Source organism: Biomphalaria glabrata, chromosome 3, assembly GCF_947242115.1.
Source record: "Biomphalaria glabrata chromosome 3, xgBioGlab47.1, whole genome shotgun sequence".
Lineage (NCBI taxonomy): Eukaryota > Metazoa > Mollusca > Gastropoda > Planorbidae > Biomphalaria > Biomphalaria glabrata.
In genome coordinates this window covers 21658178-21677480 of record NC_074713.1, presented here as the reverse complement: position 1 = coordinate 21677480, position 19303 = coordinate 21658178, and the positions used below count along the sequence as shown (strand labels likewise).

Sequence of the window (19303 nt, the reverse complement as noted above, 5' to 3'; positions counted from 1 at the left end):
TAGGAGATATACTAAAGTTGAAACTGACTTTTTAATGGGATCTCACGTTACAGTGCTACCAAAACTTGATGACCAAAGTATCAGCAACCAGTAACATTTACCTGTATCGTTCTTATGTCCTTCCAGCATTGACCATATCAATGACATTAATTTAAAAAAAAATATGGAATACAAGAAACTTCAAAGCTAGGTATGTAGTTTTAATCATTTATTCAGATGATTTTTAATGCTTTAAAAATACAGCAAATGTAAATATGCAAATAATAAACATAAACAAAAATATAAAACTAAACAAAACTTATTAAGTAATATTCATCAGTGACTCACTGAAACTCAAAAGGCCTCATTATTACCAGGTAATTTAAAAAAAAACATTGATTGAAATGTAACGCAAAAACATTTTTTTTTTTAAATTTAAAAACCAAATTGACTAGGAGTTTGTAACTATTAAGATTAATAGCAATGACATTTGTAAATTTTTAATGACAATTATTAATATTTTTAAACATTTTCTTTGTAGAGTTTTATTCAGAATATGTTAGTCTAAGGAAACAGTTCAAACGCGTCAGTGTACGATTTGTAGCTGACGCAATATTTCATTCTATTTCACTGACTTGGATCTGATGGGACCATGGAGGTGAGGATGAAATAAATACACGACGTGTCTCTAAGAATTATATGCCATGAAACAAAGAGAGATAATGTGAAAGTAATCCAGTCGCGTAGAGATATGGCAGTGTGTGTGTGTGTGTGTGTGTCTACGTCAATGTGTGGATAGCTATCTTATAAATTACTGACGTTCTTTCAAAAGAGAAGATGAAGACGTCCTAAATGCACCCTTATACCAATCTAGCCTGGCATGTTAATTATCAGCTAAATTTATAAGTTTTCCTGGCTGATGGACTAGTCCTAACATATGGGATTAGAAATGTGCCTTAATCTTTCTCTTTGTGTGTGGTTGTGTGTTTATATGTGCTTTCGTATATATGTGTGTGTTTTTTGTGTCTTTGTATGTGGTGTTACTTCAGCATAAGCCGTCTATCGGAGTTCAGAAATTGCATTAAAGACATCATAGATCAATCTGATCATAAAAATCTCGCCCCCCTAAGGGCATCTAATTCTGAACGGGAGACCAATGGTGGCGCCGTTAGGGCGTCGCCTCTTTGACCACCGCGAGCACAATGAAGTATGAAAGTACATTGCAATAATAACAGTAATAATATTTACCAAATGAATTAATCTTAATGAATAGTAAGAATGATGTTCATCACCATGTTAAAACATATTCTCTGATAGGCGAGAGGGGAGGCCACTTGAAGAGAATAATTACAAACACACCCGCCAAGCTATAAATAGGACAAATATCAACACATGTCAGATATCATAGTTACAGCGTTGGTCATAATGGCATTAACTTAAATGTTTACATATAGAGTGAACCATATTGAAACAAAAATGCATTTCCGATATAAATAGAATGGTCTAATAAGGAACTTACAGGTGATATGCATATAGGTGTATGAAAATAAAATATTTCTAGCCTCTACAACTAACATACAACACGACATCGTCAGAAGATGAAATCACACACTTCAGTTTTACTGTTCGACAATGATGTCACTATGTGCAAGTGTTAAGTGTTGCTAGTTATTATGTGCGGATGTTATATGTTACTAAAGTTTTTTAGAATGTTATGACTGCAAAAGTAAAGATACTCAATGTAATCAGAAAAGCTTCCAAAAATAATTTATTTTCATTTATAGAGTAAATATTTCGATGAATCTTGAGGCGACTAAGAATTAGGGAACATTTTCACACTAAACAATGCCAAGAAGCTAAATTGAGATTAAGTGTTGCCAACTAATTTTAAAAAAAGCTAAAAAAAACGTATATGTGTAGGAAACTTTATTCTACAGTGCTAAAATATGCATGAAAACTGTCAAATAACATTTAAAAAACATAACTTATCAACATTTAATTTATTCTTTACACCATTAAACGAGCTATCAATAGTCTCTTTTCTCCATAACTGAAAATCTCTGTTATAAAGGAAATATTTTAATATTACATTGATTTTCTAAGTCATGTAAACATATTAAGTAATAATTGATTTAACATACATAGAGATTTATGATTACTACTTCTATGTAGTATAAATTGTTATTAAAGCATGACTTTTATGTTTATAACTTATTAAAATGGAAACAAATAATAAGAGTAACACACAAAAATTGTATCAAATGTTTTGCTTCATAGACATTAAACATTATTTACAGTTTTTACATTTACCTAAATACTATTTGTGCAATGAATCCATAGTGAGACAGTTGAGTCTAGGACCAGCTGCATCTCCGCTTTCATTGATGGTGAACTGAATAACTTAGTCATCATTTAGTACACATTGAACTGAATAACTTAGTCATCATTTAGTAGACATTGAACTGAATAACTTAGTCATCATTTAGTAGACAGCGAACTGAATAACTTAGTCACCATTTAGTACACATTGAACTGAATAACTTAGTCATCATTTAGTAGACATTGAACTGAATAACTTAGTCATCATTTAGTAGACATTGAACTGAATAACTTAGTCATCATTTAGTAGACATTGAACTGAATAACTTAGTCATCATTTAGTAGACAGCGAACTGAATAACTTAGTCATCATTTAGTAGACAGCGAACTGAATAACTTAGTCATCATTTAGTAGACATTGAACTGAATAACTTAGTCATCATTTAGTAGACATTGAACTGAATAACTTAGTCATCATTTAGTAGACATTGAACTGAATAACTTAGTCATCATTTAGTAGACATTGAACTGAATAACTTAGTCATCATTTAGTAGACATTGAACTGAATAACTTAGTCATCATTTAGTAGACAGCGAACTGAATAACTTAGTCATCATTTAGTAGACAGCGAACTGAATAACTTAGTCATCATTTAGTAGACATTGAACTGAATAACTTAGTCATCATTTAGTAGACATTGAACTGAATAACTTAGTCATCATTTAGTAGACATTGAACTGAATAACTTAGTCATCATTTAGTAGACATTGAACTGAATAACTTAGTCATCATTTAGTAGACATTGAACTGAATAACTTAGTCATCATTTAGTAGACATTGAACTTGATTATACCAAACTACGTCATGATTTGCATTTTTTATTTTTGTTTAAAGTAGGACCTAGGAAACGTATTATTTGAACGTGGGTTTCCCTTTGAAACTAATATAAATACAAAGTTTTTATGATATCTCAAAAGCTATTTCATTTTAACTCTTATGTTATCTGATATAATGTTTCATATAGTATTGCTTATGCCTTTTAAAATGTTTTTGTTGTCTATGTCATTTCAAATATCATGTTTCCTCTTGTTTTTATTTCATTTGTTGGTATTTTAAGTCTCGAGAGGCGATCTTTGCCTTTGGCCACTTCTCCTAGGTCCCAGCAGCCACACGAGGAGGCCGAAAACCCCAGTGCAAAACCCTCAGCCCCCTGGATAACATAAATGGTCATCGTCGTATCACGATGGACGAACTACAATAGCAATATATTTTGTCACCACTTAGTAAATTAAACATTGCTTGATGTTTTGAAGTTCTGAGATTACAAACATCTCAATAGGCTTACTAACATAAAACAAATTCTATAAACATTTTGTTCAAAACATAAGCCCAATCAAGTGTCAGATAAGACAATAAATGAAACAGCTCCACATAGAAAACATAACATTAAAAAATTAAAAGTCTACGTCTGTACAAATGAAGTAGTTGAAGAATCACACGGGTTTCTAGGTCAGTCGGAGAGTGGAACTCTTTTAACCGCCAGGAAGACAATCGCTACATCACGTGATAGTGTAATGTTCTGCCATTTGTAGTCGTTGACACAACTATTTATAGTCCTACCATTCTAAGCTTGTTGACTGAAGGTGAAACACTTTTTGATCTATATCCTTTGCTCTAGTAACACTTTTCCAAATCACAAGCAGAATGTATTTTTTTTTTCCATTGCCTCACAATTTAAATTACACAATGGCCGTTCCAAGAAGGATGATAGCTAGCAACAATTTAGAAAGACACTTTGTATAAAACTGTTTATTAGTTTATATATATTTATATATTAACATGGACTTACATTTCGTACAAGCGTACTGATTAATTAAAGTAGCCCACATCCGCAAGTTTAAATTAAAAAATTAAAAACTATACAACCCTTACAGAAGAGAGTCAAGTTGTGTAACTCTTGTTTTTTTTTTCATCTTACATTACAACATTTATTACTGCCCTTAGAATAACGAAATCGCATTTCAAAAAGAAATATATATTTAAAAAGAAAACAACAATATCATGTATGTTGTAGCACCTAATAAACAAACAGCATGTTTACAGTAGGCCAATTAGAACAATGTTTTTTATTTCAAGTGGTAGCTGTTGCTTCCATCACGTAGAGTAGCGTAGAATAGTTTATATTTAGAACATCTGGTATCATATACATAATACATATCTCTATAATAGCACAGAAGCTCACAACCGATGGATTGATACTATAAATAGAAAGAGTAATCAAATAATAAAAAAAATATTTTTATCAATGAGGTCAATAGACAAAGAATAAAATAATCAAACCATTAAGATGTTTTAGTTTCTTAAACCGAGGTCTACAGGCCACCTGGTCAGTGGATGACCAAGGGGCAATAGGAAAATGTGACAATGATGATTACAAGTTGGCTGATCGATTGAATATAATAGTACAGATATCTCTTATTAGTACCCAAAACAAAAGGTTGCCTTGGTGATAGTTGATTAAAACAGATAAAAGTCATATTTAAAAGTTAACATGTTTACAAAAATAACAAAACAACAAAACCAAAAATAAAAATCAATGACTCAAAGGGAGCGAATTAAATAATTGATTTCTACCCGTCATAGAGTTATTCATACAATAGTTTGCTTTACTGACAAGGCATAAGCAGCGAAGGGAGATTGTTTCAGTGCTTTCGAGACAAGGGACATAACAATGTAAATGTACAGTCTAAAAGGGAGTAAGCGTTCGTGTTTTGATCAATTCGAAAAGTCGTGAAAAATAAAATACAGCTTCAAATAAATGTTACTCAGTAGCTTAGTATCTTGGTTAGGATACATTTTTTTTTTTTATAACACTGGCACGAAAAGACTTCAAAACGATAATCGAATATGACTCAGGGCATATTGATGCACAACTATGCAGTATTCCCCAATCTCACATAGTTTTAGACCAAAATGTTCTAATGACATAGAAGTTGGATGTGTTTGCATTCAAATTATATACAACGGAACTGGACACAAATATTGCACTGAACTGGAAGTTTCTCCACTTCCAGGCATTAGAAACTCTGTAAATCTGCACACACTACCCCTACATGTCTGCCCTACATTCCCCCAATGTAAGGAGACATAGTGCATGGGGCTCTCAAACTTTTCGTTTCCAATGTTCCAGCAGCGATTAAAAAACAACAACATTGAAGCTTTGCCTTGTTTATTTGTTTCGTTCAATGCCCACGTTTTAATGTTCATTCTTTCGGTTGTCTATAGCAACGGTAATGATTGGTAAGAGTCCACTAAGAGGGACCAGTTTGGGTAAGCGATTCCGTAGGGAAGTGTTAGTGAAAGGAGCCTTTGGGACTTTGACTGAAAAGGCTTCATCCAAGAGTCAGTGACAGTTCTGATGAAAGCGTTCATGTATGTAACGTGCAGTTCCCTAAGATTTAACAAGAGGACGGACTGGAGTCGCTCTCACTCGGTCTGATTAGCCTGTCCGTGGACTTCTGGTGCACGCAAACGTTGATTCTCATGTGGTCCCTCCTGGGCGTAGCCTTTTTCGGGATTTTGACAGGATGGGACGCTGTGGGCGAGGAAGGTGCCACCGGGCTGACAGGCATGATGGGGTAAGGCATTGACATGGCACCGCCTTCCAGTTCCAGAGAACACATCGCTGCTCGCTCCGCAGAGGCTGACAGTGGGCTTGGGTTGCTGCTGTTGTCGCTGTTGGAGATAGGGACATCGATGTCCTCTAGGACTAGGTAGTCTCTGTCCTCCGTCAGGAGCTCCTCAAGCATGAAGCGGAGCTGCGTGAAAGTCGGTCTGTCCGTGGGCTCATCTTCCCAGCACGACCTCATGATGGCGTACCTAGCGAATGGAGACGAAAAAATATATATTGTTATAGATATTTAAAAAAAAAACTTTAGCACTCATATGATCTAAGTCTAGTGCATGTTTTTTTCATGTTACACAACTGCAAACGTAGCAACAATTTTTAACAACAAAAAAATATAAGCTTTCAATTTGAATCATGTTTGGAGGTGCGGTGGCTGTGTGAATTGGCTTCCGAACAGGGGTCCCGGGTTCGAATCCTGGTGAAGACTGGGATTTTTTTTTATTTCGGGATCTTTGGTCGCCTCTGAGCTAGACCAATCGCTTTAGATGGCCTGAACACTGACTTGCAACGTCACAAACTGTGGGCAGTTTAGACAAATAGCTCGTTTCCTCGTCGTACAGACCTGTGACGTGGCAACGAGCTGATTGTCTAAACTTCCCACAGGTTATGACGTTGCAGGTAAGGGTTGAGGCCTTCTATGACGAATGGTCTGGCTCTAAGTCCACTCAGCTCTAATGGCTACCTGACATTAGTTGGGGAAACGTAAAGGCTGTTGGTCGTTATGCTGGCCACGTTACACCCTTGATGACCTTTACATCATCTGTCCTATAGATCGCAAAGGTCTGAAAGGGGATTTTCACTTTTGTTTCCCTTTGAATCATGCCTTGTATTAGTAACAACATAAACTATCTGCACTATCACAGAACTATGGGTTAAGTTTTGAAACAAAATAACAAAATCCGAAATGCCATCAGACTTACAGCTCATCAGAACAGTTGGAAGGCTTGTCCATTCTGTACCCAGTAGACAAGACAAAGTAAAGATCAGCCAGAGCCACATTAGGATATGGTGATGCACCTGTTAAATAACCAAAAATGTGATAATAAGAACTCAAAAGAAATCTCCCATATAAAGTGCACAAATCTCAATAAAAAAAATATTAGGCTTTCACAAAATAACTTTACTTTTATTCTATACTTCTATTAGCTGTATATTTATCTTCTAGACTAAAAACTTGGTCATTTATTTCTCTGATTTATAAATCTAGTTCTGTTGTTGTAGAATGTATGTTTCTGGCTGGCTGGAGAACATAAAAGTATGGACCAGCTTCTCTATTGATATCCTGATAGAAACATTGAAAGAAAATGTTCCTAAAATGTTGTTGTTAATGTTGTTTAGTTAAGAGTTTAAATATATATATATATAAATATAAACCCTTTTCATAAGAAAATAGTCTATCTAAGGAGAAGAGCTTCTCATTTGCAACTATGTCTCTAATAATGGAATAGCAGTTACCCTCATTTGATATCAAACAAAATAATTAATTGAGAATAATTAAGTAACTAATTAACCATTTATTCAATAATGCATGAATAAGCTCCTTTTTTTCTATAGAAAACAAAATTAAGTAATTACACCATAAATTGAAAAAAGTGCAAAAAAAGTTAAATGGGAATAACTCCACATATACATACAGATATCTCAATAATTAGCATTTATTTCCCTTTTTCAATACAAAAAAACATTATTTATTACCGATAATTATTTTACTAATTGCTTAATTTTTGATGTAATTTTTTCTTAATGTAAAACAAATAATTATGTTAAGTTTCAACTTGATCCGCAAATGGGTGTGGGAGAAATAACGTGTACAAAAATTGTACCAAGCAGACAGACAGAGTGAGTTGATTTAAGCTTTGTTAAAAAAAGGCAAAAGATTAAAAAAAACAACAACACATTATTATCAAAGAAATCATTTTGAAGTCTATCGATTCAATAGCTGTGAGAGCTCGCACGACGGCTGCGGTGAGGAGTATCATAATAATATCAAATGAATATAAACGACTAGATTAACCCTTTGGACGCAGAAATCTCTTTGGATTGAATGTCGGTTGAATACAATGAAATGAGGTTATATACTAAAACTCTTCCACAGAATGGCTTTATAATTTAGTAAATTAAAAATAATATTGTTTCTTACTTTAAATATAAGTAAGCCCCTAAATAAGAGTTAGGGCATCCAAAATTTTAAAGTCCTGAATCTATCTAAAATCTATCTGTTTCGGATTATACGAAAAATTGTTTATGGATAATATAGGCAATCAATACATGTAATTAATGTATGGTCATTATTAAAATTATAAATTATTATGTTTAGAAGTAGTTAAACTATTTTCAATTTATCAAATTGTGTATAACAAAAAGTGATCTTGTTTTCAACATGACATTTTATATCATTTGATTTTCTGTTCAAATCAAGATTAAGAGATTGTTTATCATTGTGACGTAAGAGTAACTATTATTAGTATCAAAGTTGATGATGAATTCTCCTTAACTACCTCTAACTTCATCCTCTGATTCTAACAATAAGTTAAGAAACACCGTTAGCATTAGCTTCTTTTACTCATTAAATGCAATAATTATGTATCTTATTGTACATTAAATATCTAAATATATGTTTTTTATATTCGGTAACCCTCTGTAAACTAGAGAGTTCTACTGTCCTCGTTGTACTTGTTTATACAAGAGCTCAGAGTGTGATATAATAATATCTTTCGCAGATACAAATAATTTTATAACTTTTTTTATATTAAAAAAAAAAGCTTATGTTTCAAAATTTTATGTTAGAGTGATCACACGTTTGTACTGCAAACATGGCCGATGAAAAGTTATGCATTACATTTTATAGCAGGTGTACTGTCATAGTATCACATTTTAGTGCTATTCATGCTATCATAGATAACGTGATCGAATGTTTGCACAGATTTGTATTGCACTTTTAAACGCTTGTCTTTTCATTACCTACAAAACGAATCAAAAGTGATCGGGAGTGTCTCAACCTAAAGAATGGAATAAAAAGTTCAATGTACAGAGACACTCAGTAGTAAAAGACACAGGCTTCGGACAAACAAAAGAATGGAAATAAGGCTACGTTTCGAACGATCTTGTATTTCTATCAAGAGGCCATTGATACATCGGGGTCCAAATACCGGTTGTTGCCGGTGGTAATAGAAATAAGTTGAACTGATTTAAAAAAAAAGATACAATTTTTTTTTCTTGACTATATTGATAAAACAAATGTAACTATTTTCTCTGATAATGCACTAACCCATTGTGACTATCTCCCACAGGAGGATACCGAACGACCAGACGTCGGACTGCGTCGTGAATATCCGGTCTCTCAGTGACTCGATGGCCATCCACTTGAGCGGAAGCTTGCCATTGGTCAGTTTTTTGTAATGATTGTCGTTGAAGATGTCACGTGACAGTCCAAAGTCACACACTTTGACCACCTTATTGTAGTGAATCAAGACGTTTCTGGCCGCAAGATCACGATGAACATATTTCTTTTCACTCAAATACTCCTGCAAGGAAAGAAAAAAAAATTAGTCTAACACAAACTCATAGGCGGGCCCAACGAGTCAGTCGTACTCACACGTTACGTAAAACGTTTGCTCATAACTAATGCAGCATAACAGTATTGAAACAAACTTCCAAACCTCTTAGGCCCATCAGTTTTTCTACTGTATATTGTAATGAAACGGCTGTCCTTGAATTCTAAAAGCGCCTAGCTATACTGGATACCCGTCCTACGCCACTGTTGAAATTGTTGGTTTATGTGTTCAATATGCCTTCAATACTTTTAAATCCTTCAATAAAACGGCCCGCAATACAACACTACCACAGCCCCAACACAATTTTCTAGCCCTCAAATTCTATGTCCCCCTTTATTTTTGTCTCGTTCATTCTTCAATCAAACGGCTCGCATGCCGCTAGTATGGAGTAGGCACAAACACTTCTTAGGCCCATCACTCGTAGTCTTATCTACCTGTATTATGTCCCCAAATACACACACACACTGTTTTTAATGAAACTCCCCATCCCCCAACAATACACTTTTAGGCCCTTATATATTCAGTGGAACAGCCAGTATTACAATAATATTCAGTGGAGCAGCCAGTATTACAATAATATTCAGTGGAGCAGCCAGTATTACAATAATATTCAGTGGAGCAGCCAGTATTACAATAATATTCAGTGGAGCAGCCAGTATTACAGCTCTTTACAACTCAGTCCACTCTTAATATATTTGTTATCTTGTCAGTCATAGATTTAGATTTAGAGAGGTACCTTATTAAGAATAATTCATCTCTACAATTAACATTATGTTTTGTTTGTGTGCGTGTGTGTGAGTGTGTGTGTGTGTGTAAAATAAAGGCAAATCAGTTTCTTTACTTTCTTTATAGAATGTGAAAGTACTGAAAAAACAGAATATTGTTTTACTATATATGTCTAAATACAGTTTGTATATGTAATGATATGTAAAGACAATTTAGAATACGATTCAAAATTAAATAGTGCTTTTAGCTTTTGAGATCTAACCGCGACAGAGACACAGGCAGACAGGCAACACAAAACAATATCGGTTTTTCCCGTACGGAGGCTGCTAAAAAGATTAAATCGCTGGCCGAACGTTGAATTAAAAGAAGTTACGAAACGAAATTACTTTAATGCTAAACACATTTTTGGCAATAATTTTCCGCACTGACCTATTTTAAACCACTTGAACATTATATAATCTGAAAAATATATAATAAAATTTAAAAAAAGACACATCATTTTTTAAAGTACGTTTTTATTTTCGGAGTAGCCATTTTTTTTTTTTGGCAAAGTCTCAAGCATCTTATCTACATGTTTCAGTTGGGTCATTAATTTAACTAATTTGTCTGATACGAAACAATGTTTAAGATTTATTTAGCAAAACCTGCTTTTATTTTTTTTTTAAAGAGAAGCAATGCAAATTGTTTTTAACTTTACAATTCTACTAAATAACATTTAGATTTATGAATAGCTATTCCAAAATGTTGTTCGCCATTAACTTTAAAGACCTTGGTGCTGGGTTATATTTCGAATTCAGAGAAGCTTAGTTAATAACGTGATATAGAAGTTAACAAAAGTCTAATAATGAACTTAACTTTGGTGTAAAGAGACAAACTCGTTTTCAACACCAAATTAAAAAAAAAATTTGAGTGAAAATAAAAACAACCATAATTATTTAATTCATTTCATTAGTGATTCTATTTAGAATGATGAAAAGTCAATCTGCTGAAATCTATACACCTCTAAGTAAATGCACATGTGTGGAAAATCACGGTCAACTTAAAAACTGGATCCCACATCAACTCGTATCTATCTGGCAAATCCCTCTAAGCCTATCTCGCGATCTATCACCTGGCTATCAAGGCTTTACCATCTCGGGACTTTAACGCCTAGGACGGAAGTCTTGTTTTTTTTTTTTTTTTAACTAGAAGGGGTGGTAACTGGAGTTTATGTATGTAACAAATTTTTGAAAAATTCTGACTACAGCGGTTAGCAGAAATGATGAACCGGTACTATGGTTGGCAATAAAAAAAATTGCTCTTTTTGATTGATAAGTACACACTAGTACATTGATAAGTACACACTAGTACAAAGATTCTCATGTAGAAACACAGACACACGAGTTTCGAACAAATGAGATTTTAACTCTTTCTCTCCCATTTGACGATACTATCGTTGATTTGACCTCATTTAATTAAATTAATGTTTAATTTTATAAACTTTATTTTGTGTTCTATAACAAGAGCATGCACTCCCCTTTAATTCTAGACCAAATAAAATAGTTTCTGATAGCAAACGACAAAGCCATTGAAACTTAATCATAACAGGGGAGGGAAATAGTATTGAGCGAAATGAAGAAATCCGTTGAAACATAGCAAGAATGTAATTGCGGAGAGAAAGAGTTAACTTACAGGCATGTTATAAAATTCATTCTACTTACTAGTGGCAAATGGAATGGGAACAATTTGAGAATCAAAAATACTGTCATTAGCCTACATTGTCAGACTTGGTTGTAATAATGCAAGCTACAGTTTAACATTCAAGTTTTAAGTCAAGTCACATCATTTTAATAACTTTAAATGTCTAGACTCTAGAAGCAGACGTCTAAACATGGGTTACCGCCCTTCTGTTGTTTATGTCGCCTTGAAAGAGACATAAACCTCATCCGATTAAAAAAGAAAACGCCTCTGAAAACACACAAGGAAACGGTTGAGATATACAATTTATGAAAAAAAGGGGGGGTGGCATATAAAGATGCGGGTAAGCCATTTTTATTTTATCCCCTAGACCCGCGACCCGATCAGATTTGGAGAAGTTTTTGTTGGTTCTTTTCACACTAGAAGTTTAAAGATAAAATCAGATAAAGATTTTACTAAGAGCAAACATTCACAGTCGTTGGTCAGAGATGAAACCAGTAGCAGGTGGACAGTGGTGGCACCCCGCCGGCTATCCTAGTTTGCAGGAACCTGTTCATATAGCTACAGAAGCTTGAAGCAGTTATTTGGGTCATCAAACGAAATTTTAAAAAAATCTGAGAAACTTATTATTTACGGAACAAATTTTGTGTAGAGGTTCAGCGAAAAAAACTAATAATTAGCTAAAAAAAATACCCAAGTGTACTCTAACAATAACAATTGTCGAATTTTTCTTTCTGGAGGCCCTGTTAATAGTAAAATTAAAAATAAGAACTATCGAATAAAATTATTACCCCCATCAGCTCAATCTAGTTCATCTAACCACACATTCACATAATATATATATATATATGTAAAGTATGTATGTATGTATATTACTTGTAGCCATCATAAGTAGAGTATATACGTGATGTATACATATTTACAAAGCTTATTGACGTGTAAATCATATTTTAAATACTTAGAAAGTTTCTAACAGTGCTAATTTGGTTGGTCGTTGGTTAAGTTTTGACAACGGAAGCCTGGGCTAGATGTCACATCGGATGGAGAAGGAGAGAAACTCTCATAGCGTTGACTATTTCAAAACTTAACGTTAAGCTGGCCTGGATTATCCAACGCACTCCATCGGTTGAGGCACCGAGGTACCTGGCGCATTTTTGTGTAAACTCGGGGGCTCTAATTCCTACAAAATCCTATAGGTGGGTGGATTCAAATTGTATGGCTTGGTCACCTTGGTGCGTATGTTGTAATTGACTATGTGTAATATGCCCGGCAAGTATTTAGTGAAAATATATAGGAAAAAAGCAAAGGAAATTTGGGAAAAAAACTGAATGATTTAATATAATACAAAAGTAGAACTAAAAAAATATATTAATTAGACAATTTTAAGTTGAAAATTAGAGGTATGAATTGAATGCCTAAAACATACAAAATGTGTCAGTTTCGTGATCACCCCATCTTGGTTATCATTTAGGATTGCAAAGTTAAATACGAAATCAATTCTGTAGGAATCTGCTTGGGAGAAGATTGATGGATAGAAGATTGGTGTGTAAAAGATTGCTGGGTAAAAGACTGAGGTAGAACCTTGCTAGATAGAGGATTGTTAAAAAATGGAAGTGTAGAAAACTGTCTAATATGATTGATGGGTAGAAAACTGCCTAATATGATTGCTGGGTAGAAAACTGTCTAATATGATTGCTGGGTAGAAAACTGTCTAATATGATTGCTGGGTAGAAAACTGTCTAATATGATTGCTGGGTAGAAAACTGCCTAATAGGATTGCTGGGTAGAAAACTGTCTAATATGATTGCTGGGTAGAAAACTGTCTAATATGATTGCTGGGTAGAAAACTGTCTAATATGATTGCTGGGTAGAAAACTGTCTAATATGATTGCTGGGTAGAAAACTGTCTAATATGATTGCTGGGTAGAAAACTGCCTAATAGGATTGCTGGGTAGAAGCTTGCTTGGCAGAAATAGGCCAGTGTCAGGGGATTTCTAAACTCTGGCGAACACACGGGTGGTGCTTTTCAACACCATGAAACAGCAATAATTGGTATGAATATATATATATGGATTTAGTCCCCTTATTACGCTTTGACACGTTTTTCCTCTCCCACTCTCCATTCTCGGATTAAATTAAAATTTCGCATAATTTTTCACAGTCAATAATACACGAATAGATCCAAAAATTAATCAATTAGTTAATCATTTAGTACTAATTAATTAATGTTGTTTTATATAGCAGAAAGGGAGCTAAACCCTGCAACTTTTAGATAAATGGTAGTAATTAGCGGTTATTTCCCCTTAGATAAGCTTTGGTTTTCAAAAGGTATTCTTTGTTTCTTTTGCTTGTTAGATTACTGCTACCTTTCTTCTATAGTTTCGAAACTTTAGATCTGGAACAAACCAATCCCACCCCTGCTACTTTCCTCCCCTAATCTCTTCTTTAAAAAAAAGCGGGAAAGGAGAGTGTAAGTGTACAAGTTGAAAATCAATGTTGTTGCTGTTGTAACTGTACATGTACACATGCTCAGTAGATGTACCGTGATAACTTGCCGTCTGCAATCTCAACACTCTAATAAATACGGTTCACCAGATCTCGTCTAATCTCGTCAGCTTAAAAAGTTGGTGAAAATAAATTACGGGAAACGAAATCTTTAATCCGTGTCAGGATCCTCTCTCTCACTTTCTCGCTCCCTCTCTCCCTCCCCCTCCCACCTCCTCTCTCTGTCTGTACATTGAAACTTTAGAAAAATGGTGTTAAAAAAAAAAAAAGCAAAGAGAAAGAATTCGAAGCAGAAAGAGAGACAATGTTGGAAGCTACAGTTTCCTCAGACTATAGAAAGTTCGAGCGGGAAAAGTTAACACATTTTCCTTGTCCTGGCCAAGCAGTCTCGTCCACAGAGCTATAGAATTTTTTTGGGTCACGGGCCACATAGTAAATCGTCGTGTCCACTAACACTGATCCTCTGCGGTCACATTATATGCACTTTAAGCAGAAGTTTCGAAGGGCCGGAAGGCACCCCATTATAAGCCGGATGTAGCCCGCGGGTCGTAGTTTGAGCATCACTGCTTTTATCTATTTAAACATAATGACTTAATATGAACAAATAATATAGTACTTAATATTATAAAGAATCAAGCATTTCGAAATTGTTTTTTTTTTAAATCATAACATTTAGAAGAGATGACTTTCTCATTTGCTGCAGTAGACTGTTATCAAATAGATGTATGCATTTTTGTAAGCGTTTTCTAATATATATATATATATTGATCTTGTATTACAATTTTAGCTTCTTACATTTATATTATAAATATTGTAATAACCTCTTTCCTTATATATATATATATATATATATTCATTTCAAATTTGATCTTAAATGTTAGATTGAAAGCCGGCAAGCAGTTTAAATAATAACATAATAAACATTTAGAGCGTTTGGGAATGTTTGTGTGTGAGTGACTGAGCAAGTGTGTGTGTGAATCGAGTTAGACTGTTTATAAGAGAAAGAATGTGTGTGTTTGACGTCAAGATGTTTGATGCTGCAGTGTGTCATAAAATGTGGACATTAGATCCCATTAATGATACAACCCGAAGTCGTCTGCTACAGTTTTGATGACGTACGAGGGCGCGCTGAAACTAAGAAAGATAACTCCAAAATAAAGCAGCTTCTCTTTTTATAATCCACACTATAAACGTGTCCAATATATTTGTCATTTTATGTAAGGGTGATATCTATATTGTCTAACATTAAGCAACTGATAGAAATAAAAGAACAAAGAAAAAAAAAAAGGAAACTTCGAATGAAGAAATAGGCAATGTGTAATTTGTGAAATATAACTTGCGTTTCGTTTTGTCATGAAGGCATAGCAGTTTTTCACGACTTGCAGTAGTATATTGATACACGCATATAATCTGTGATATGGTGACATTCCTGGTAGAGAGTAAGCCATAGGATATTTTGCATTCAATGTATAGTTTAGTAAGCTTATATATATGTCATGTCACTGAAATTTCCGTTTGATGAGCGATCAGCCTTAGGTATCTGTGTGTTCTATGTGTCTATACTTGAGATTTCCTAGTCATTGTTCTGTAGAATTACTTAGATGTCATTCTTTTTTAAAAAACATGAGGAACCAATAGACACAGGTATCTATCTATCTATCTATCTATCTATCTATCTATCTATCTATCTATCTATCTATCTATCTATCTATCTATCTAGTTCCCCTTTCAGACCTTGTGGTCTTTAGAGCAGAGGATTTTTCTGTGGCCTACGGCTAACGAGGGATTCATGTGGCCAGCACAACGAAAAAAAAACGCCTTTACTTTTCCTCAACTTATGTCAAGTACCCATTACAGCTGGGTGGACTCAGAGGCGCCCAAGATCCCGTAATTGAAAAACCAAGTCTTCATCACTATTCGAACCCTGGATCCCCGGTTCGGAAGCCAAGCGCTGTACAGCTCAGCCACAGCTCCTATCTATGTATCTATGAACTATGTATCCATGTATGTACCTATCTATGCATCTATGAACTATGTATCCATGTATGTACCTATCTATGTACCTATCTATGTACCTATCTATGTACCTATCTATGTATCTATCTTTCTGTCTTTCTAACTCTCTCTCTATATATATTTATTTTTTATATTTAGTACTTTATATTCCAAAGACTTATGCACTAAGATGTATATTTTGTTTCCTATTTCCTATCGTCTGCCATCAAGATGTCGTGCTGCGTACGAGATTGAGGCACGTGAAGAGCGTTTAAATGGAAGAGAATCAGACTGGAAAAAGGGAGGGAAGGGAATCTTTATGTTGTGATCATTTAGTAAACTTATGTTCAAACAGAAACATGCAGATTTAAAGTGTTGTAAGATTGAAAACGACCCAGGTGATGGAAGGAACGAGGTGAGGTCCACCTCCCGACATAATGAGCGAAATAAATGAGATTTTATTCTCTTTTTAGATATGTTTTTTTTTTTTTAATTTCACTTCGTTGTAGAAGGTCCGATGAAGGTTGTTTCCCTTCAATGACGTCAACACCTAATACAGATATTTTTTTTTATGATGGATTGAAATACAATTTCAAAAAATAATAAATGCTCTTCATACAAGAACGGATGAAAATATTTTTTTTCAACAATTTTCTACAAAATGTTAACAGTTGAACTCAGGAAGCAGCAACACTTACAAGGAAAATCCTGGACTTGACCTGTGCCTCATTTATTTCTCAAACGATATTTATAAACCAATCGTATCAGCTATATCAATGTTAGGAAATTAAGGACAAAGTAAAACTAACGACATGGGCGCGTTTCCTGATAGGAAGTATACTAAAGAGTAGACTTATCTCTGCGTTTTACCAAGTGACAAAGTTATACTTCAAGCTAATAATTAAAATATATCTGAGCTAACAAATTTTATACATAAAAAAAAGGTTTATTTAATTATTTTTTTTTGTTACAAAGTTTATACTTAACTCTTTCCATCCGTCGGTCTGGTGAAAATGTGTACACGTGTTTCTCACACTTCCCATTCTCAATTTTAAATTTCGCGCAATTATTCGTAGTCGATGCCAATACATGAATCAATAACAAAAATTAAATAATAATCAATTTGTTTTTATTAAAATAAGGGTTAAACTTGCAGTATTGAGATATATAGCAGCTTTGTATTTTAAAAGAATGTATCTCTATATCTATATCTATCTATCTATCTATCTATCTATCTATCTATCTATCTATCTATCTATCTATCTATCTATCTATCTATCTATCTATCTATTTGTCTGTCTGTCTGTCTGTCTGTCTCTGTGTGTGTGTGATTGTCACGTGGTGTGAACAAAGCACCATAAAGATCAAAAGATTATTCTTTTTTAACACCAACGCAAAGCAGGTTTAGATCTGGGTCTCTATATCTACTAGAAACCTTTTTATTTTTTATATAAGCAGTCAAAGGAAACGAGACCTAATTAAATATCTTGGTTATCTGCTGCTTACTTAAATAATCCTTGTTCAGTCTAGATATATATATATATATATATAGGTCTGTGACAGGAATATTTGATTCGTTACTATCTCAAGAGTATGTTTGCTTTTTTTTTATGTTACCATGCTGTGATACATGTATGTATCTATGCTAAGAGCGGAGGGGGGAAAGCGCGTGCGCGTGTGTGCGTCACAGTATATGGAAGCCTTTACAAGATAAAAGGCGCAATTTGGGTGTGTGTGTGTGTGTGTCTGCGTGTGTGTGTGTGTGTGTGTCATACACAGAAAAAAAAAAGTTTGAGGTTAAATTTAAAATCATCGTTTGAAAAAAAAAAAGAAGAGGTTTGATGACGTGAGTTGTGTGCACGCGCTGCTGATCGTGTGCTCACCTTTCAACGAGTTTCATGACACTTCAGGTCAACGTAAAACTTTAAGAGTCACTTTTTTTTAAAGCAAGAACAAATAGTGAACCAGATTTTGATCAATGAATTTTTTTTAGAAATAAGGAAAATAGATTATCTTTAATCATACACCTGAAATACATTTGAAACCACGTGTTTTCTCTAATCAAACACTATTCTTTCAATCACACATCTCACATACATTTGAAAAAACTTCTCCTTTCAATCAAAGACTTCATATACATTTGACAACAACTTTTCTTCAATCAAACATCTCACATATATTTAAAATGACATCTTTAAATCTTCCCTTATTGAAACCTCTCACGTACATTAAAGAACTCTGTTTTCTGGAGTGGCACATCCCACCTTTCTATGTGCAATTCATATTTTTATAATATCTGTACCACGAAATGTTTTAAAACGTCAACAGACAGAACGTCTTGGTGAATTGCAGAACACGAGGCTCTAACTGACAAGGAACACGATCGGTTGTGCCAACTTGAACAATTTACTGCTGCCACCAATTTAATTTAACGCTTCATGTTGCGTTGAGTTGATCTTCTGTAAATTTGTAGAGTTGGCAGCTGTTTATGACGTGGCGGTGCTAACTGGTTCGAGCAACTTGTCTTGACTCCTGCGAGCCTCGGTCTCGGTTCGCCAAAAGCCAGTGAAGTTTCGGTGGACGGATGAAAAGCTACAATTTGCATGATATGTGTACGATTCCTGGATGGCGTGAAATGGAAGTTTAAGTTGAGTCATGCAAGAGCTTCTAAGCACAAGTTCTGATGACCTCCTCTACTATTAAATATTTCAGTCACATTTTAAAAATTTACAAAACGTATTGAAACAAAAATTATCATGAAATATATTATATAATATTATATTATTAATAATATTATTGAGATGTTCCCAAACCTTTTATGGATTTGTCATTAGTCTGTATGTTAATCTTTTGTAAGTT

The 19303-nt window shown here is 34.1% G+C and overlaps 1 protein-coding gene across 1 annotated transcript in view; it reads right to left on the bottom strand.

Annotated features, from left to right (window-relative positions):
- Window positions 1–193: 193 nt before the first annotated feature.
- Window positions 194–19303, bottom strand: part of LOC106056831 (uncharacterized) — a 143482-nt gene continuing 124372 nt past the window's right edge. The window contains exons 16-18 of the mRNA XM_056023960.1: window positions 9256–9511; window positions 6908–7004; window positions 194–6178 (exon numbers count right to left, since the gene is read on the bottom strand). Coding sequence (XP_055879935.1) covers window positions 5758–6178; window positions 6908–7004; window positions 9256–9511 — 774 coding nt within the window. The 3' untranslated portion in view covers window positions 194–5757. The remainder of the gene's footprint in view (window positions 6179–6907; window positions 7005–9255; window positions 9512–19303) is intronic.